General features: G+C 31.4%; 3 protein-coding genes across 3 annotated transcripts; 2 read left to right on the top strand and 1 right to left on the bottom strand.

Moving 5' to 3' along the window:
- Positions 1 to 2,830: 2,830 nt before the first annotated feature.
- On the top strand, positions 2,831 to 7,202 carry LOC101223050 (signal recognition particle 14 kDa protein). Its single transcript, XM_004145181.3, has 4 exons — positions 2,831 to 3,049; positions 5,954 to 6,047; positions 6,151 to 6,260; positions 6,735 to 7,202. The coding sequence occupies exons 1-4, from the start codon at positions 3,047 to 3,049 to the stop codon at positions 6,882 to 6,884; spliced, it is 357 nt and encodes a 118-aa protein (XP_004145229.1). The 5' UTR covers positions 2,831 to 3,046; the 3' UTR covers positions 6,885 to 7,202.
- A 1,747-nt stretch (positions 7,203 to 8,949) lies between these two features.
- On the bottom strand, positions 8,950 to 12,070 carry LOC101222813 (the record flags this gene model as incomplete). Its single annotated transcript, XM_031886677.1, has 4 exons — positions 8,950 to 9,498; positions 10,074 to 10,343; positions 11,237 to 11,341; positions 11,828 to 12,070. Coding segments are annotated over 4 exons (933 nt in total), but the record flags the coding sequence as incomplete, so codon positions are not given.
- A 5,266-nt stretch (positions 12,071 to 17,336) lies between these two features.
- LOC101222574 (endochitinase EP3) lies at positions 17,337 to 18,685 on the top strand. Its single transcript, XM_004145179.2, has 2 exons — positions 17,337 to 17,838; positions 18,168 to 18,685. The coding sequence occupies exons 1-2, from the start codon at positions 17,409 to 17,411 to the stop codon at positions 18,572 to 18,574; spliced, it is 837 nt and encodes a 278-aa protein (XP_004145227.1). The 5' UTR covers positions 17,337 to 17,408; the 3' UTR covers positions 18,575 to 18,685.
- The last annotated feature ends 3,647 nt before the right edge of the window (positions 18,686 to 22,332 follow it).

Genomic DNA, 22,332 nt, shown 5'->3' on the forward strand with positions numbered 1-22,332 from the left:
GTTCCTAAGTAGAAGTAGGTTATTGGTTCTTAATGCAAGGTCCAGATCCATACACCGAGAAGTATCTCTAGACTTTCCTTCTAAATCTTGAAATTCGATCCATTCAACTTAGGGCTTGAATTTAGATTTCCATATATTCCAGCAAGACCAACTAAATAAAGAACAAACAAATAAATGATATACTCACAATTAATGATGTCATAAATAAAATATTACAAAATAATTTCATATAATGTGAGCCCCTTATACAAGATACCCTAGCACAACATTGATGTCCAACCTTTCCGGTAGAGAGGTAGAGACATCAACTGTAAATGGTACTCTCAATGTAGTAATCAAAGGATTGACAGTAAACTTTGTAAAAAAAATCGTCTTTCTTTAGACCGACTATTTTTCATATGAGTAATTCTTATAATTGTCACATACTCATTATCACACGCATTCTCATAATTTGGCCAAATAATTATCTTTCTTTGGACCGATAAGTATTCGTATAATTAAATGAATGAATATGCACATTCTATATTTTAAAATTAAACTAATTTAGATAAGGCTACTTTGGTAATATGTTATTTTGACCAATTCAATCTAAAATATAAGACACAATAACAATAATTTTATTATTGTAAAAAATAAGAGGAAGAACTCCAAATAATATTTACCAAAATTCACCTAATAATTGGGTACATTAAAAATATAATTAATGTAACATAATCATATGAATATCCCAAAAAAAATATCACTTGCAAGTTTAATCGAGAGGATAATCAATTAATCTTGATCAAATTAAACATGAATTCACAACCTGATTAATCAAATCTTGAATCTAAAACCATTAAACTTTAAAACTACGATATGATTAATCAAGAAATATTAAACCTTAAAACCATAATATATTTAAACAAATCTTGAATCAAGAAAGATTAAACTTTGAAACCACAATATGATTAATCAAATATTGAATTAAAAACCAATACAAAATACACATATTCCAACAATTCAACATGAAATTAATGCTATGATACCACTTGTTGGTATAAATACTTTAAATCTATATAATAGATTAACCCAAGATCGTCCATGTTAAATTATCAAGAATAAGTTACATATAATATTCCATTGATGATGGTTGTAAAATGGATCTTGTCTAATGACTATAAAATAGATCTTGTCTAATGACTATAAAATGACTATTGTCTTCCTCAACCAAAACTCTGAATGCCCTTTTTCTTGATAAGATACAAGAAAGACCGATTGCTTATTATTTTGGTATATTGGGGATCATAGCCCTAACCCTTTTTATATACTAGTTCAATTAGGATTCTCTTTAAATCATAATCAGTCTAGGAACAAGCTTCTACCCATTTAATTCATGCTCAATTAGGAATCTAGGGCCTTAATTAATTAGATCACATAATAGGTTTAATTTCATAAAATAACTCAACGTGATAAATTATTAATTCACATATAATAGCTCACATTTTAATTAGACGTATTATTTAAATATGCCTAATATCCCACACAATTTCTCCTGACCCAGTTCTATTCTCCTTTCTATTAAAAAATGATTTAATTAATTATAATACATATGTTATAAAATGGAGAGACAGACCATAAAAGAAGAAAATATAGAAATAACGTATGTATTATGTCGATTGTGGTGTATCTTAAAAAACTTCATGGCAAAAACTATTTAAGATCTAACTTTTTATTAGTTAGGTCGTATAACTTGCATCTTCATAACCATCAAGATTAAACTTAGCTGACCACCGAGATTAAACTTAGCTAGATTTGTTAGAAAAAAATAAACAACATATCTCTCGTTATGGAAGATAGAAATTAGATAGAAATTAGAAATTAGTATAATAGTATAATATAAATATATATATATAAACAACAAAGATAGAAATTAGAAAATTAAAAATCACTCAAATTTCTTCATTATCTCTCGTTAATTTAGAAACTCGTCCATATCAAGTGGTCTTTACAAATCCATCAAAACCTTCTATTTATAGTTAACTTGGCAGGTAGGAGGTAGATTATATGACCTCTAAAAGACTATGTTTGACACATGGTGGACACTAAGCACACTAATGGGTTGACATGTGACTATGGCCGCTAAGCACACTAATAGCATCTACTTATATTAATATTATTTATAATAAAATATAAATTTTCATCACATGTAGATTTTTTAATTTTCAAATCTTCGTTATGTAAAGTTCAGTGTTACCTTTTGAAAGAAAGAAAATTTTTAATCTTCATTCTCTTTGGGATGCTTCGATTTATCTAATAATAAAAATCATCGTTCTCAACCATTCTACGAATGAAATAGAAACAATAGAAAAATGTAAAGTTATTTTCAAATATAACAAAATAAGTAAAAGTAATAAACTACAATATGTGTCTAATTAATTACTTTTGGAAGCTTTATTCTTTAAAATAATTTTTCGTTTTAAATATGTTTGATCTGAACATTTATTAAAATATCCAAGAAGAATAAAAAATTTAACATTTAAATTTTAAGTATTAAATATCAATATTATCTTTTAAAAAGAAAAGAAATATAGAAAAGTATTTTTGATTCGTGGAGGTGTTAAGAATGTGTTTTTAAGTTTCAAAAGGTCATCGACTAAAAAATTTATTAAGAGTGTAATTGTGTTCGTTTGGAAGGAGTTTGAAAGTTTTTTATTTGATAAATCTGAATTTTCGATTTGGACAAATTGACCATTCAAAACCGAGATAAGATGTTCAACATAACTCAACCCTCAAAATTCAAACCAACTTCAATATCTATGTTATGTATCGAACCAAGTCGATTTATTGTTGATGGTTCGGTGGTTTACTTACCGAGAACCAAATTAACGGTTCGGTTGAACCGAACAGATTTACACCCTTAGCCTGGCGACTAGGAAGTCCAATTTTGTTAGCAAAAAGAAAGTATAATCGTTTTCCCTTTCGCCGTCGCTCATTTTCTTCTCCGTTCAGCGGACGTCGATCGGATCACTTCCTCGTACTTTTCAAGATCCGCTCCACATCCATTGCCATGGTAATTTCCTGTTCTCTTCGTCTTACTCATGTCTTGATTGAATTCTTACGTATTTTCACGATACGCTCTCCTAATCTGCATTTTAATTATTCATCTTCATGTCAGAATTTAACCTAATCAACTGAGAGTTTTTGTGTCGGTGTTAGTTTTGATGATTCTTAGACAGCCAACTTGTTTTTACTTCCGTTTGGATATGTATTTACATGCCTTTTTTAGGATTTTGCTTGTTGATTATTGCAATTATGGGTCTATCTTTTAGTGTTCTGCATATGCATCAAATCCAAATTGCATGTTCTGCATTGCACCTTTTCTTCAGTTCCACCGCCACTTTTCGGTTGGGTGACGTCTACTTTTCAATGGGTTCTTTCTATTTTAGCGGATACAATCGAGCCTAGCAGTGTTTCTGATCTTAATTATAATATAATGTCTGATTGGTTACGTTATTGGGTCTTCATTGGCTGATAGTCTCGGTGTGAATTCAGTTCTGTTTAACGAAATTCAGTTCTCTCATTCAATTTTGACAAAAGGAATTTCTCGAATTTGCCAAGACCAGATTCTTCAATGGGAGTTAGGTTTGTAACAAACTTTCTTTCAATGTATTTAATCCTTAAGGGTGGAGAATAATAAAATAATATGTATCTAACGGCAGATGGTATTGGGTAAACTAAGATAGAAGGTTCAAGTGCTATGTCACATCATTTGGCCCCTTGAGCATTGCACTCGCCCTTGGGTTTATTTGGCCAATTCGTATTCTTATGTGGCGTGGTACTTTGATAAGTCTTCGAGTAGCTAAACTATATAAATGTCTAAATTGTTTGGTATTCAAATTGTATCCTATTGTTTGTTATAAGTTCCAATTGGGCTAGATGTACCACCCTGTAGTTCTCTGGGAATTGCTTGGTTCACCTGTGCTTGTTTGGAGTTCTGCATATTTTGCATTAGGCATAAAAAGTTTTTTCTTTTGACACTTCCTCATGCCCCTATTAATTTTCTCTGCCAATGGTCCAAGAGAAAGAATTTAGGATCTCTCTCACTAGAGGCTTTATATGTAGACTTAACTTTCCTGTTGTTGAATTTGAATCTGTATTGAGCTAAAGTCCTGGTGTTGGGGTGTTTCTTATTCCCATTGTAATGGCCTAATAGGTTCCCTTTTATTTAATACAAAGTAATAAAAGGAAACTCAAGAACACTTCAATAGAACCCTAACCCTCTGCCCTTCCTTTCTTTCACTATTTATAACCATCTACCTGTCTATATAACTATCTACCCTTAGCCCTATCTAAATCTAGGTATCTAACAGTTCCCCAATGTTTTCTTTGTAACTTTGTTTGATAAAATTATCTTTCATTGAATTGAAAAGCTATTGGGTTTGTTGATCACTAACCATACAAATTATTTCTTCAAACGGGAAGTGATCCCACTGTTTGTATACGCTCACCAAGGCATACAGTCATTGTCTTTTTGCTGCTACGTACTCCAACATTTTCTAGGCTTACTTAGCTTCTCTGCTCTCATTAGGCAAACCAAATTTAAAAGGTTTCCATTTCAGGGTTCCAAAACCTTGCTGCTGCATTTGACTTAAATGAAACCTGCCACTAGAGCTAACTTATTGCACATTTGGAAGGAAAGAAACAACAGAATTTTCAATGACAAGTATAGACCTTTTGTAAATTTTCTGATCTTACTGAGTAAAAAATGTGACACAAGTAAAGTGCCTTACAAATAGTACGTAGATGCACACAGATTTTTATAATTAGTCCACTTTTACGGTATAGTGTTATTTCTTTACAAGGAGACGTCACAAAGGCATCTCTGTGTCTCTAAACAAGTGGTGCCTGATAGTATTTCTTATGTTAATTCACCCATGTTATAGCTTGCTGTAGCATTATTGTCCTTTAACTGGTTAAGGTATTATAACCTTGACAAGAAATCAGAGGTTTGGATTCCCACTCCCACATATTCTTTACTCAAAAGAAGAAGACAAAAAGGAAAGAAAGGAAAACTAAACTATAGGGCAGAAAAGATCAACAACAATAAATTGAAATTACAGAACCATGACAATGCAACCTCCGAAAAAGATCATAAACAGAAAACGCTCAAATGAAGAACAGATTATGTATTTTCACTCCTTTTAATTCAAAATTAAGTAAATAACGGTGCTAAATTAATCACATTTCATAGGATTATTAGAGACTGTCTCTTACTTCCTGGCTAGATATTTTATGATTGATTTTTCTTTGATGAAAGTATCTGTTTTTTGTCAACTGCGGTAAAAGATGTCAGATTTTCAGTGTTACAATGTGAGTTTTGGCCCAAGATAGACTATTGGAATTGTGTATAGTTGCCTAAAATTCACTACATTGTGGAATGTTATTGCAACGTCCTGTTTCTACTTGGATGTAATGTGTGCAGACGACGATTGTGGTGCTTCCATGTCACTTTGAGGATTAGTGGAAGATTTCAAATTTATTGAAGATGTATGCATGTATACTATTTGAATCTGAAAAAAAAAAAAGCCTTTAGGATTTGCAGCATGTTGCTTAAAATGACTAGCACACCATCACTAATTAAATGGAAAAGTGACAACTACATATTATCTGCTAAAGAGCAATAGAAAAAACAGTAAGCATGGTTGCTATATCAAGTTTAGTCATTGTCTTGATGATGTTTGGACCAAAGTTGAATTGTCTTTACTTATGGAATTTATTTGTCTGAATAGCAAGATGTGCATAATAGCATTATTTGTTTCACTGATATTTGAACCATAATGAAAATCGCTTGAATTGTGGACTTTTTCCATCCAAATTCTGAGATGTAGGCATCATTAGCATTCTATGTTTCATTCAACAACAAAATATTGTGGCTTGATTATGACCTCGTTAAGTTCTTATTCTTTTGGTTTAGGTTCTACTGCAGCTAGACCCTTTTCTCAATGAACTTACCAGCATGTTTGAGCGTAGTACCGAGAAGGGTTCAGTGTGGGTTACTCTAAAGCGATGTATGTGCATATCAGTGTATTTTTAAAATTAATTTCATATATTTTTGTGGTAATTTTTAGGAGTCTGATTAGGTTCAAACTCTATTGTCTCTGATTGATGTAGCATCATTGAAGTCCAAGGTGCAGAGAAATAAAATGACCACTGCTGGTCAACCTATTGAGTATAGGTGCCTCATCCGTGCTACAGATGGGAAGAAGACAATTTCAACTTCCGTAAGTATTGACTCATCTTTTAAGCTTGTTTCCCCTTCCCTTTTCTATCTTTTCTGAATTGAAAACTTCGCATAAGAATTCAAGTTTTTGTAGTAAACTCTAAATTTACTCGGGCTGAAGCAAGTCTCACTGAATTGAAGAGTGCTGTGTTTATACATCGTTTCTTTTTACTCTATTTATGTTCTACTTTAATTTTGTATTACAACTCAATGCAACACAGGAGTGATGGTGAAGTAATATATGGATTCTACCCCCTTTTCATCGTCACTCACTGCTTTATGAATTAGTTTTTTCTTCTGCTTGAGCTTTGAATTATCTTTTACTCAGTTCATTGTTTTTAGCAAACAGAAGAACCAAACCCCTTTTGTAGGACTTCAATCAGCATATATCCCTTTCACATTCTTCAGATCTTATTATCTGTTTTAACTTTCTTGAATCTGAAACATTTGTAACAACTTCTGCTGAACTGGCTAGGTTGGTGCAAAAGATCATCTGAGATTTCAAGCTTCGTATTCAACCATTCTTAAAGCCCACATGACTGCTCTTAAAAAGAGAGAGAGAAAGGACAAGAAGAAGGCAGCAGAGGCCGAGAAGGGTCTGAAGAAAAAACCCAGGAAAGTATAAAAGCAGGGCTCTTTTTTGCTTCTGTAGGTGGCTCAAATCATTGTAACTTCTTTCTCTTCGTTACCCTTGTTTTTCATTCCTTTAACTTGATGAGTGTTATGCTTCCCCCATATTTCTAGCAAAACGCAGAGGAAAGGGGAGGTAGGATTTTGGAGCTTCAGGAACTGAAAAATATTCGATCTTGTCATTTGTTTAGCCTTTTTTTCCCTTAAAAAGATTTAAATTATACATGTGATTTTACTGTGGAATTGTCTGTAAGTTTTACATTCTCTCTTCCTTGAAGCTATAAAACAACTTGACCGTCCTTTTAAGGTGCAATCACAAAGTTGATATTGTTTGTGATACACGAGCCAGGCTTCACTACAATGACGAAACAAAGGTAAAAGAACAGTAAACAAACCTATTCGACTAGGTTTCATATTTTAGATTAACGTGACCTTTGTTTTACTCTCTAAAGGTTACTTTTTATTTCATTCAGCTGTGACTAATTGGTGATGATAAGATAAACATTGTATATGTGCAGTTTATATCTTTTCAATCTGCCAATGTTTCTTTCGTACTAAAAATTTAACTGTAAGTATATTAATGTAACCTTTCAAACTTTTAGTATAGTACCAAATATATAGATGTTTCAAGTTCATTGATTAACCATTTATTAGTATTACATTTGAAATTTTGCCTATTTATAAGTTGATCAAATTAGCCTCTGATTTACACTATTTATTACACAGGTCTAAACTTCTTCGAAGGTTGGATAACTAAAATTGATTAGAACTTTCGAAGAAAGTCTTAATTGGGAGTTTAAGTTTAATTGTTTATATAAATTTGTGGGTTGAAGTGATAAAATTACAAATTTTGGATAATCATAGTTTATTTGATACCATTATTAATTTATGGGTGTTTTTTTAAGGAAAAATTGTATTAGTTTTTCACTCAAACTTTTATGTATAAAATAAAATTAATTTTATATTAGATCTACAAACGCTTTTGTTTTTAAGAAAAGTTGGTGCCTATTTGATCCCTCGAAGTTTAAAATAATTCTAAATGACTACTCAGCATGTTGAATGGTCGAACGAGTGGATAACTTTTATTATTATATTTTATATTACTTGACTTATTTTTAAACTTTATTTTATAAAACTTTTTCTATAACTTTCTTTCTCCCTCTCTTCATCTTCCTCTTCTCCAAACATTTTCGTTCAGGAGGTCAAAGGTTCTAACCACATCATTAATTAGAAAGTCAAATTGCAAAGCTTCTATGAGTGGAAGATTACGAAAAGAACAAAAACGAAAACAAAGGGGAAGAAATTGGGAGTGGAATTTGGATATGAATGGAGCAAGAGGGAAGGTGATGTAAGAAGGAAGGAATTCTTGAAAGAGCAGAGCCATTTCTGGAAGTTGCAATTCTATCAGTATTATTTTCTTTTTGATGATGATTCAAGAAAGGAGGAAAAAAAGTAACAAAAAAAAAAAATAAATAAAATAGTATAATTACAAAATTACTCTAAATTTGTCACCTCAACATACCATTTTTTTCATCAACCAAATGAATTTGAGGGATCATTTATAACCATTATAACCATTTTTTATATCTCTAAGTACTAGAGTACATCTTTTGTAACTTCAAAAACTAAATAGAAACTAATTTCAAAAAACTTCAAAAACTAAATAGAAACTAATTTCAGAAACTAAATAGAAAGAAACTAATTTCAAGTACTCAATGTCTACTTCAAAAGTTGCGAAACTAAAAAAAAATTTGAAGTTGCGAAACTAAATTTTTTTTTTGCAAATTCTAGTGATCAAACTATATCATCGTTTTGAATAACATAATTAGTATTTTCATTTTAGAAAAAACAACTTTGCCATTGAACTTGTATTTTTCTTTAAACTGATATGCTAGATTTCAAAGTTGTTAGGGAAGATAATGGAGTTGAGAGCTCCTCTTTGGGCCAAGGAATTTGTGAGCTCCACAATTAAAAAAATTAATTTCATGCTTGACTATACAAACTCTACTACTTGCCCATGCCTCTAAGATTTATGGTCATTGGGACTAAGTCGCTTCCAATCACCAGAAAGACTTTGAGATCACATAACTAAGAACATTATAAAAAGTGACAAAATCTCATGTTATGTACATCAGTCCACCAAGATCCTACAACATAACATATCAAATTTAGCATCTCAGAAAACAAAAATTGACAGCAGAAAAAGACACATCAGGTTGGTTTACAGAAAAGCAGAAGGATTCAGAATTCCTCATCATCAGACTTTACTTAATCGATTTCACCATAATCAGACTTTAGAAATCAATTTCACCATAATCAGAGTCTAGGTAATCGGTTTCATCATAATCATCTGATGCAACATTCTGTTTCTGATTCTGTGCCTTCTTAGGCATATACTTATCAGGATTATCCCACCATGTTGGAGTGCTAAGAATAGCTTTCTCCAGCCAATATTGATCATATTTCTTCTTTTTCATGAGGCTTTGGTAAAACTTTCCCCAGTTGTACATCGCTCGCTTCAAACGCACACTCTTGCTTCCTCCAAATAGATACTTTATGTAATCCTTCGCTAATCGCGATAGCTCTTCCCCACTGAGTATATAAATGTACTGCCCACCACAAACAAGAAAACATAAGCCAAGCTTTGTAACTAATTAACTTGTCCCAAGTACACAACCAACAATCATGTTTAAAAAATTTCCTCATTTAGTACATATTCAATGTCAAGATATGTATTCAAATAAACATGATTTTCATGGTACATACTCTTATTCCTTTCCAGCTTTCTGAGTTATGAATATTGTGTTTTCTCTTAACTTGACAACAGAGAGAGCAAAAGGAGAAAAGGTTGCGGTTTTTACAGCATTACCATCCAATTTCGTGAAGGTTGACTTTGTTGGCTCACATCTAGAGTTTAACTTTACTAGTCCTGAATATATGAAGGCCAGTTATTTTCTTCATCAAAGGCTTTATGGAGTCAAAACAGTAGATCTAGTAGTTAACTATAAATATCAAGTCTAGGAAATCTCCTTGTTATCAGGCCCTACATCGAAATATGTACTATTAAGCTAACTCGAGACTTTTTTTACCAGTGAATTCCTCTACTTTCTGTTTGGTTAGTTGTAACTTTTTAAGACTGATTGAAATGCCATTTCCAATAGAAAATGTTAAATGAGTATATTACTACGAAAACTAAGCCGAGGGTCGCCAGAATGACTTGCAGTATTTCATCCATAATTCCTGTGAGACTATAATCCTCAGATCCACTAGAGCTATCCTCGCCACCATCACCGCTGTCGCCACCACCACTGCCGCCGCCGCCACCTGGAGGTCTTTTGCCACCATCTCCACCATCATAGAACTCTTTCTTTTCAATTTGTTGTCGCAAGACATCTTCTACTGATCGTCCCTTAAAACTTTCAACAACTTTGTCCAAACCTTTCCATGGAGAACCCTGCTAGAAACAAAGTACTATTACTATATCTAGATTAACAGATACCTCTTAAACAAATAGAAACTCGTCAAACTCCAAGGTTATCATTTGCACATTTGAAATTCAAAAATAGGGACATGAACATAATAGTGGTTAAATGAATAAACGCTCCAAATCCTCCTACCATTGTGTATTGAATATCAAGCAACTTGAACCAAAAAAGGAAATTAGGGGGGGAAAACAAACTTGCTCACTTTCTGGAAAAGTGAATGAACAACAATAATTCCTAGCATGAGGAACATTCATGAAATAAAGAGTGAAAAAGATGGTTGACACTTGATATCAAACCAAACACATGTTCTTGTTAAATGTTCCAATCTTCATAAGGAGTAACCTTAATGGTTTATGAAAAAAAAGATTACAATGGCTGACTTTTGCAAAGTAAGCATATTGATGAATATTCAACACTCGTGGGAAAACAGAACTAACAGTGCCATTCTAAATTCCTCAAGTTTGAAAAATTCCAGCAATTAAAATGTACTTCATGACCATCCACCGTTGCTTAGTGGAACAGAAAATGACACACGAGAAATTCAAGAAGCATGTTACACAATCTGAAGTCTCAGAGAAGCGTAGTTCCACCAATCCTTCAATCATTCGGAGAACATTAGAAACCATATTATGAACTTTTTTTCCCTTTTAACACGTCAAAGATAACAATTTAAAATAAAAAAGGAAAGGAAAAAGAAGAAAGAAGAAAGAAGAAAGAAGAAACCCAAGCAGAGTATTATAGGTAGAGCAAAGCATCAGAAAATAAAATTTACTAATAGTTATATCAGAAAGAAACATATAGAAGAATAGAGCCGAATAGACAATCTAATGATCACAAACGAACAATTAAGAAATGCTCTCACCCCATCATCACTGCCCTTTCCCTTGCTACCGTATAAGGAAACAATTGGTGTATGCTGATATTTTAATCCAACCCTCCGATGTTCATACTTCAAAACTGGTAGACCCTGCTTGAAATAAGATGCATTGGCACTTAGATTTACAACAGCACGTCGTGACTGATTAGCATGGAATGATGGATATATTGACTTAGAAACAAGGCATATTGATTTATTGGCACAAATAGAATTCTGTGTAGCAGTTATCTGCATGCTGCTCATCCTTTGATAAACACCCTATGGTCATATGCCACACTCCAGCACCCTGACATCCAAGTTCTCATATCATGTATGAATCATAACAATTACCAGACATAACCAGATAAAATAGCTATTCATAATCGCATAGAGCCATATTTTTGTAATATCTACCCTAAATTCAAAAGCTTAAGTAGAGGCTATACAAGTGTAATTTTAATCAGTTGATCATTCCAAAAGTACCCAGTTATCGAATTGGTCGAATCGATGAAAGAAAAGAGAATAGAAAGGAAAAGAAAAGGCTTAGAAACCAGAGACTGAGACTGAGAGAGAGAGAGAGAGAGAGAGAGAGATAACCTGGGCGGAAGATGAGGGAATGTGGTGGGTAGTGGTGCGTGTCGGCGAGTGAATGACGGTGGAATGGGGGTGTGGCGGTGGAGGTTGTTGCGGAGAAGGAAGAAGGGATAATGAGCATCGGTAGGTGGCAATGGACTGATAGAGAAATGGGCTTTTTAGGTTATGAGAGAGTAATAATTGGGCTAACTCACAACTATGCTCAATTTCACCAATTCCCTTCCTTCTTTCAACACTAACTTTAAATTAACCAAACTTAGTTGTTGTAGATTCACTTCTTCAAATAAGGATCAAAATATTTACTCAATATACTAAAATTTTACAACTTTCTATATTCCAACATCTGTATCATACATTAATATAAATTTAGATTAAGAGTAAAATGTACCTTTCATCTCTTAAATTTGAATTTCATATCTATTTGGTCCCTAAAGTCTCAAAATAAACATTTTGGTTCTCACGTTTGTTAAATACTTCTAAATGGTTCCTCAATTAACTTTAGAATATTAGTTATATTTGATGATGCGTAAATTATTTTTTGGAAAATAAAATATTTAAAAGCTTTAAAATATACTTATAACTTTACTCTTTTATCTTTTTATTTAACTTGTTGGTAAAAAGAGAAAATACATTTTTTTTATTTAATATGTAAGTTAAAAAAATATGACAAAAAATTAATAAAAAATATGTATCTTCTTTAATTTATTTAATAGGTAAATTCATTGATCTAGATGGTTGAGTAAAAAAATATAGATATATACACTCGCACTCCAACAACATAGGGGTGTGGATGATAGGTATAAGTATCACTAAGTTAATTCGTCAATACCACTTTGCTATCTCATTCTTTTATATCTTATAAAGATGATGTCTTTATCACAACCACATTTATCTTATTAATAAATACACTACGAGAATTTTAGTTTCTTCCATAAATTTTTTCATTTGTAAAAAAATATTATATGAAAAAATGACTCTGGTGTAGCTTCGTCAATACTTCATAGTATGTATATATATATATATATTTTGCCAACAACCACCTAATTACATTCTCTTGTGTTATAAAAGTTAAACATGGACGTAATTTTATAACATTTGAAGAAAATTATTGTTTTTGAAAGAGTTAGGTTGATATAGTCTTGTTTTTTCAACCGAATTGTTGGGTTTAATAAGTGAAATTAATTGGTTGGGTTTAATAAGTGAAATTAATTTTCGAATTATTTTTTCTGGATATCAATTATTCAATACTCTCATCTATGTTATTTAATTAGTAGTTACTTAGATATGTGCATAAGGTAATGAAAGAAAATTTTCATCATGTTAATATCTTTATTTGGATGTTAGTTTGACAAATTAATTGGATTTTAACATGTATATGATTTGATATGTTGTAACATGTGACACTAGCGAAAATGCAATCCCATGTATATGATTTAAAATGAGATTTTTTTTACAATGATGAGTGACAAGAGAAATACTAAATATTCAAATCTTTCATAAAATATAACAAAATAAAAAAATAAAAAAAGCAAACAAAAGGTTTTGGTCGGAACTCGTCATTGTAATTATTCATCTCTACCAAATGATTTCTTCTTTTTAAATGTTCAAATCATCCTAAAATGTTATCTTACAACTAGGAGAATTTAGGACATTAGGAGACGGAGGGTTGTAATGCAAATCAAATAGTTATCCATCAATCCAAATCATAGTAACAAAATATTACATCAACAACAATATAACCCTTTGAATGGTTGAAAAACTACTATCATACTTGCCAAATTTTACCATAAAGATTATAGAAAATGGAAATCAAATTTTACCGTAACGACTATACGAATGGGAAGATTTCCATTTCTTATTTTATCTCAGTGAGTTACTGCAGTTGGTTGATTACAGAAACATCTACGTCCCCTCATGCATTATCTGTTACTATATATACTGATGTAAATTTAACCCCAAGTTTACATGAAGTTTAAGGGTTTATTACAATAAAACTCCCAGTTTGGGGTTGGTTTGTGTATTTTTTTTCATAGATTATTATTTTATGGATTTTTATTATTGATTCTTCCCAATGAAATTTGTAAAGTTGGCCGAATCAAACCACAAATTTCCAAGAATAGAAGAGTGGAACTTTTCAAACAATAACTTTGAATTTGTGGAAGAAAAAGTGGAAACTGACTTACTAATTCTTCGTGTGATATTAATGGGTGCATGTCTTCAAGGCATGCAAGCCAAGTCAACCCCACCTTCCAAAACTACATTATTTGCATACATTTTTTGGAAAATAAAATCATTTTCTATCTTACCTTCAAATAAAATCTCCCTTCAAATATTGTTTAAATAAGTTATTTGTTATTTTAAGTTATGAAACAGATGGATGTTAAGCAATTGATTAGTTATTAGAGAGAGAAAAATGGCATTAAAGTCTTTTTTAATTTCCACCTCCTCTTATATATATATATGAATTTTTACCACAATAATTTGTAGTTAATTTCTGCATTTGCTCAATTTATTTTGGGTTTTTTTAATAACAAACTACTAAAAATAGAATAATTTTGAAAACGGAAAAAACTGACTTCAATGTAAAATGTCAAAGTTACCTAAATCAACATGCGAAAAATCGACCACACATGCGTCGTGTAGATATTGACACACGATCTCATACATACAATGCATTGAGATAACCCGAGATGAAGGACATAAGTGTAGATTTACACAATCGTGTACTTCATTTTAAACAATGACTTTCAAATTTAAACGATCTTTAGATCATGATACACGATATCTCGAGCCTTACTTGCAACAAGATGCTCGAAAATGAAAGAATTTTGCCTTTAATTCATTCGATCTCAAGTATACAATGCTCCAAGATGCTACTAGGGATGAAAGAATTCTTCCTTTCGTTATTAATGGATTTTGGGTCTTAGTTGCACCCGAGATGACCTGAGATTAATAAATCATAAAAAAGATATAAATCGCAAGGGTATACATAGAGTTTATGAAAAAATAATCGAACAACGTGAACTTTTTTTTATTATTTTGTTACACATATCGTAAATATTATTTAACACTTATGTTATATTTATGTAAATTTATCAATGATTTTTGTGCATAACTTTATTAGATTAAAATTAAAATGTATAAGTTAATGTAGGCTTTTACAACCACATTTTCTGATAAAATTAGTAAATGAATTAGGAAGAATTGAACTAATCAGTAAAAATTGCCCACACTTATTTAAGTTTATATATATTATAGATAAAAAATTTAAATACAATAGTTATATTGCAAAATGGAAGTTATTGAAGCATCTAGAGATGATCTTCTAAATTAATTTTATATATGATAATATATTTAAGAGAAAAAAAAGTTTATTTCTTTAATGTCCAAATACTAACATCATCATTTCATAACCAACCATCATTTTTTTCCATATTGATCTAGAAAAGTCATTTTTGGGTGTCCATTCTTTTTCAAATGAGAACCCATATTATAATTGAAGAATTTTTTGATTGTTTAATAATTATCACTTTGACTTTACCTTCGGGGGCTTTGATTTGTCATGAAATTAATTATCTATTGATGGATGAAAAAATTTGTCGACTCATTTGTTATTCATGTGAACAAAAACTAAACACGTTTCCAAAAGAAATTGGAAATTAGAGTTTAGATAAAAATCCATATATAAAACTCGTAGTACTTTGATAAATGTATTTTATATATGATGCTAATTATAAATTAAATGTCAAATGATATTTTGACTTTTTAATGCGTACACAAATCAAATTAATCTAAATTTAAAGTGTGTTAAATGAATAATTTAGAGGTGTGTTAAAGGACTAATTACTAGTTTGAATCTCCACTTTTATTATTAAGAAAAAAATTTACGTGTGCTACTTCTACTTCTACCCATGTCGTTATGTCGTCTAGGTAGTATGTGTGTAAGAATAATTTGATAGCCCGAATAATTCAGACTATCTAATCTAGTTGAATTATTTTAAATTTTGGGTTGGATTGGGTCGGGTCTTGAGTTGAGATTTGAAAAATTCGGTTCAACCAAATGCAATCAAAACTAACGATATTATATATACTTTTAATATTTTTTAATAACAAGATACTTGAAATATTTTTTTATTTTTTTATTTTAGTTTATATTTGACTCTTCCCTTATGTTTTAAAACTTTTTGTTAAATATTATTATTAATGTTGTACTTTATGGATTTTTTTTTTTTTTTGAATGTGTGGATTTATATGGATACATTGATGTCACAACGTTTTTGAAATTTAACAAATAAATATTTATAGAAATGGAAAAAAAATTATATATACCAACATGATAACCCAACCGAATTCAACCCATATTTATAAGGTTGGTTTGGGTTGGAAATGCTTCTTGGGTTATTGAGGTTGCTAACCCCAACCAACCCGAAAATTCAGGTTGGTCCCAAAATACTCTCAACCCAACCTGTTTACATATTTACTAAGTGGTTGCTCAATAAAAAATTAAGCAAATAATTTTTTTACAAAAGAAATTGTTCTTAATCTTGTTGGATCCGACAACGAACACGATGTCAACCCATATTGTGGTAAAAAAATATCTGACAAGAGGGGTAGTTGTGGAAGCAAGCAGAAAAATAATAATATCATAAACTAAGAATAATTCAGTTTGATGTAAAATCACACCTACGTTTGGGAGTAGTGTGTCGTGGAATGAAAATTCACTATATAAAGAGTTTAACAATTACAATGAAAGTAGTTATATGACAAACTTCATATTTACGGACTCCCGTAATAGCTTGCTCTTCAAATGTTTCAACCTAATTAGGCTCTCCCTAAGTTTGAGCTCCATTCACTTCCATGATATGCTTCTTCAATCTTTGTATGAGATTATCTAAATACAAAATGTTTAGACTCCCCCTACAAATGATGAGATCCCCTTCACATTCACTATATACGTAGGCTTCCCTAAATACAATATAGTTATCGAACTCTTCCCAAGTACTAGCTATCGAACCAAAAATCTCAGCAACAAGCACACAATAATTTATGCTATAAATACATGAAGATTGAGGCTTAGACAAATCCTAAACTCACAGCATTCAAGCAAACTTTTCTAATGAGACGACTAATCCTAAACATAATAGAGTAAACATATATATATATAGACGTATATATATATTTAGTCCATAAAATAGTAATATAGAAAGAATAAATATTATTTGAAGAAGAATAAAGGCCAAAAATATGTTGAAAAATGAATGCTTCACAAAATTATATATCTCCAAAATGAATCTTTTATGGATGGAGCATGATATGAACTTAAGTGCATATATATATATATAACTCAAATACGTGTTGACTACTCCAATAATTGAGACAACAAAGATGACCAAAATATAAAGTTGACTCCAAACACACACACAAACCAAACCAAATCCAATCTGATCCAAGTCAAAGTCCTTAAAAATTAAGTTTACATAAGAAAAAAAACCTTCCCACACACACCAAATTTAATTTTCCATCCTTATAAATACCCTCATCTCTCCCCTTGATCTCCTAAAACAACAAACTAATCAAACAGAAAATGGAAGGACGTGGTGTAGGTGTAGCCATGCAAAAAACACTGCTCCTAACGGCCCTAGCTCTGATCGGAATCATCGCCGGAGCTGCAGCACAGAACTGTGGATGCGCGGCGGGGCTGTGCTGCAGTAGGTTCGGATTCTGCGGGAACGGCGAGGATTTCTGTGGGACCGGATGCAGAGAAGGGCCTTGCAACATTCCCCCACTTACTCCAAGTGTGAACGATGTGAATGTGGCAGAATTTGTGACGGAGGAGTTCTTCAACGGCATAATTAACGAGGCGGACGCGGGTTGCGCCGGACGGGGATTCTACAGCAGAGCTACTTTCTTAGAAGCTCTCCAGTCGTTTGATAGATTTGGAAGAATTGGATCGGTTGAGGATTCTAAAAGAGAAATCGCTGCCTTCTTTGCTCATGTTACTCACGAGACTGGACGTAAGTTTTTCCAAATTCTTTTCTCTTCTTTTTTGGTTGTTGTTGTTGTTTTTCGTATATGTTCATAACTATTAACTTCTTGAATTTTAAAAAAATTGGTTAGTTTTTTTAATATTAAGTTTATCAGAACTACTTCTCTTTTGTTTTTGTTTTATTGTTAAAAAAATTAAAAGAAAATGGAATCAAAATTTTTAATAAAATCCTACCCATTCAAATTCAAAATAAATCGAAAATTTTAATTTATAAAAATGTCGAATTGGTTAAAGACAAAGTAATTAGATACCGGTATATTGCATAAAGTTGGTAACTTGATTTATATTGTACAACAGATTTATGCTTCATAGAAGAAATAGATGGAGCAACAAGAGACTATTGCGATGAGGAAAACACTCAGTATCCATGCAACCCAAGCAAAGGGTATTTCGGTAGAGGACCAATTCAACTATCTTGGAACTTCAACTATGGCCCTGCAGGGGAGAACATCGGATTTGATGGCCTCAACAACCCGGAAATTGTTGCCACCAACCCGGTGGTGTCATTCAAGACGGCCTTGTGGTATTGGATGAACTTCGTGAGGCCGGTCATCAACCAGGGCTTCGGCGCCACCATTCGTGCCATCAATGGTGCCCTCGAATGCGACGGCGCTAACACCGCCACTGTTCAACGACGAATTCAGTTTTATAATCAATATTGTAATCAACTCAACGTTGCCCCTGGAAATAATTTGACTTGTTAGATTTTGATTTTAGTTTACTTTCCTTTTCTTGTTCTATTTTAAGCTTTCTACCAATAAATTTTTCTATCATCCATTCCTATAATTCATATATGTTTTCAAGTAATTTTATAACTTTTTTCACATATATACCTACATATACATACATATATATATATATATATATTAAACAAGTTATTACTTAATTTTTACTTCTTTCTCTATCAATTTCTATGGGCGTTTTCCTATTAAATATACTGTATAAGCTCTCTTTTTTTATGTATGAAAAATGATAAAATTTACTAGAAGATTTTGAAATTGAATCTCAACAAGAAAACAAAAAAAGAATCAAACCTCTCTGCTCACATGATTACTTTCTAGTTTGTAATGTTGTTGATGCACTCTTGCATAAGAGTCCAAATGAAGAATTTGCAGAATTTTTTACTTCCATAAGTTGTTGTATATATGGGCCTCAAACCTGGGTTTCATCATTCGGATTGACCATGGAGAGACAGACGTCTTATCAGAGGAGATGGGAAAAGAGTTGTTGTCATTGTGCTTCCATATGGGGCGGTCGGGACCTCCATCATCAAAAGGAAAAGCAATTAATTATATCTGTCTACTTTTAACTAGGGAAAGTAATATTGGAGTTTTTCACGAGGACTTGATTCACATAGCTAGAACGATAATTTTTCTAGAGGAACTAAAGTTAATTAGGGCTAGAAAATAATATTGGAGTTCCAGCGCTAATTGAACGTTTGATTTTGTTGTGGGTTTTAGACACTATGGATATTCTATGAAGGAATCTTCCGAACTCTTACCTCAATTCAAACTGGTGCCCGTTTTATAAGATGTACACAATGACGAAATGGAACAACTGTTCCTTTACTGCACCATTAAAAGATTTTATGGGGCAACAGACAGAATGACATTGCAATACCAACAACATGAACTCTTTATGTCAGAACATTTGCTCTCTAGCAAACAAACGGGAGGAATATCATCATCTTCAATATCTCAGTGGCTTTAATGAGAACTGTTTAGCTAGAAAGAAATAGCAGAATATTCAGCAATAAATAAGCTATCAGACATTTGCAAACTCATTGGATATTGAACAGTAGACACCCCTTCTCAAAGATTAATTTCCACCATTGCTATCAACATTAGTTCTTTCTTATTTTGATGGTCTTTGTTTTTTTTTTTTCCTACTTTTCTTAGCCTCTTTTTTTGACCTCATCTTGTATATACTTTCGTGCGATAATTATAATTATAACAATTTTAGAAATAATAATTAAGTATATATAACAACCTTTTAAAAAATTGTAAATATAACAAAATTTGTTAAAGTTTATCAATGATGATCATGTAGCAAAGTTTATTAGTGATAGACCATGTTGCTCTTATGAGATAGAATAATATTTGCAATCTGTTTTATCATTGATAAACTTGGATAGATTTTATTATATTTTTAAAAGATTGTTATATATTTAATTATTTTAAATCTAAATGCTATATTTTTCACTATTTCTACTATTATTGAATATTATTTGACAAAAGATGATAGTTGTACTAAAGGATATACCCATCTAATGAGGATGTCGGGATGCACATACAGACTCATTTTGTATCTTTTTCTAAAAATAACTTTAGTTCATGGTATTTTGATTTGAAGTTGTTAAGTATTTAATTTTAAAATAAGTTATTTTAAAAAAATGGATAGGTTTGACAAACACTCTTCAAAGTTTATTTCAAACCTTTTTTATGAAAAGAAGTATATTATTCAACCATTAAAGTATAATGACACATCATGGAATTAAAAGTTGAGGAGTGTTATCTTTTCAAGAAAAAATGAAAAAAAAGAAGAAAGGGAAAAGTTGAGTGTAATTCTAAGTCTGACTTTCAAGGGAAGCGGCCTACGCTTAGCTTTGTTTGAATATATTTTAGTTTGAAATGCTGAATTTTCATTGAAAGATCAAACCTTAATAACTCTTTCTCAGTAGAGACGTCTGCATGGCATCATAATCAATTATTACCCCAAAGTTGACCCTATTTTCTTTTAGGATACATATATTTTGATTTCATTTGATATACATAATAATAATTTCTTGAAGTTCTTGGCATTCTAGTTCTTCTGCAAAATCCGCCATTAACGACGTATACATATTGCTAAGGGACAATTGAGTTGTTGTTCAAGTTCAAGTTCAAGTTCAAGTTGAAGCTAAGTTGAAAACATTATATATGGCAGAAAATCAGGCTTATTATTATGATCGGATTTCCCACATCCTTTCTGAAAAAATGGTATATATATATATATGCTTTTTAACTGTAATTTTCTCTTCTCTTTCACCTTCTCTTTCTCATTTTGTTACACATGTAATTAACTTTATCTTCAACATTATCCTTTGCTTCCCATATCATTTTGGACTACTACACAACATTCTACCACTAATTAATTCCGACTTTATTTTGTATACTTCTATCTTCTGTTCACTTTAGGTACATCAAACATCTATTATTTTAGTTATTTTTATAATAGGAACCAAAATGAACGTCGAGAGAATATTAAAAAAAAAACAATTCAAACAGATGTATTTTATTTTATTTTTTTCCTAATTTGTGCAGTTGAAAGAAAAGGAAATGAAATGGAGCGTAAGCAATTTAAAATTCCAAGAAGAAACAATCAAAAGGGAAGTGAAATTGAAGGTGGAAGAATTAAATAAGCTTCATCCATCTCTAGACAAACTCTCTTTTGCAAATAATGCCTATAGGGTCATCAAACCCAAATCAACTTCATGCTTATCAGTTGGAGAATTTGATAACAAGGTAACTTAATTGAATTAATTTCTCTAATATATTTATTTTGTAACACAATTTTCAGATTTAATAATACATAAAAAAACAAACTAAGAACTAGATTTAAAATTTAGAGACTTAGACATTGGAAAGTATTCCGACTAAAATTGAACAAACTCTATAAAGTTTAAGAATTCAAATGATATTTTAACCTAATCTAAAACTACTAACATGGTTTCACTAGTCCTCCATCTCACTTCCGCCATGCTTGGAACTAGGCTATGACTACGTTTCGTTGACCGCCTCGGCAATCTGCTGGCGAGGCACCCTACTTCAGCAAAACTTTCAGAGCTCTACCAGGGTTTAGGGTTTAGAACTAATATACTAATATACTAATATATTGTGAACTAGAATTAATACTAACTTATACTAATGTTATAAACAGAAATTGAAGTTCCTAATGCAACATGGAAGCAAAAATATAGCCAGTGAGAAGAAGTTATTAAGGGAGATCAGTTCAAGCAGGAAGAAGGAAATTAGATCAACAACAGTTGAAGAACTTGATGTTCCTGTACAGATCATTTAAAATCATCAATGCCTTCAAACATTTTGTCCTAATTTTTCTTTTCAAATGGTTTAATAGTATTAATTATAATTTTCTTGGTACAATCAAAATTACAGATTAAGAAGAAGAATGAGGAAATTGAGAATTCCCATTTGTATTTATACACAACAGATTTTGAAGGGATTAATAAAGAGATGAAAAGGCTTGAAATGGTGAAAGAGAAGGCTGTGGCCAATGCTGCTGTTGGTGGAAAGCTTTGGAGCTCTTTGGGAACCAAAAAGGATATCCAACAGAAAGTTAATGTAAAAAGAAAAAAGAAAGTTTGGATTTGAATTCTGTGAAAAGGGAAATTTATTATTATTGTTGAGTTTAATTATGGTTTTTAATTGCAGGTCATGTATGAGGAATTAGATGAGCTGAGGTT

The sequence above is a fragment of the Cucumis sativus genome, chromosome 1 (genome assembly GCF_000004075.3).
Source record: "Cucumis sativus cultivar 9930 chromosome 1, Cucumber_9930_V3, whole genome shotgun sequence".
Classification (NCBI taxonomy): Eukaryota; Viridiplantae; Streptophyta; class Magnoliopsida; order Cucurbitales; family Cucurbitaceae; genus Cucumis; species Cucumis sativus.

Excerpts from the sequence above, each read along its gene's own strand:
- LOC101222574 (XM_004145179.2), top strand. The coding sequence starts at position 17,409 with ATGGAAGGACGTGGTGTAGGTGTAGCCATGCAAAAAACACTGCTCCTA. Across the intron at positions 17,839-18,167 it reads TGTTACTCACGAGACTGGAC|ATTTATGCTTCATAGAAGAA; the intron begins GTAAGTTTTTCC and ends ATTGTACAACAG.
- LOC101223050 (XM_004145181.3), top strand. Across the intron at positions 6,048-6,150 it reads GTGGGTTACTCTAAAGCGAT|CATCATTGAAGTCCAAGGTG; the intron begins GTATGTGCATAT and ends TGATTGATGTAG. Across the intron at positions 6,261-6,734 it reads AGAAGACAATTTCAACTTCC|GTTGGTGCAAAAGATCATCT; the intron begins GTAAGTATTGAC and ends TGAACTGGCTAG.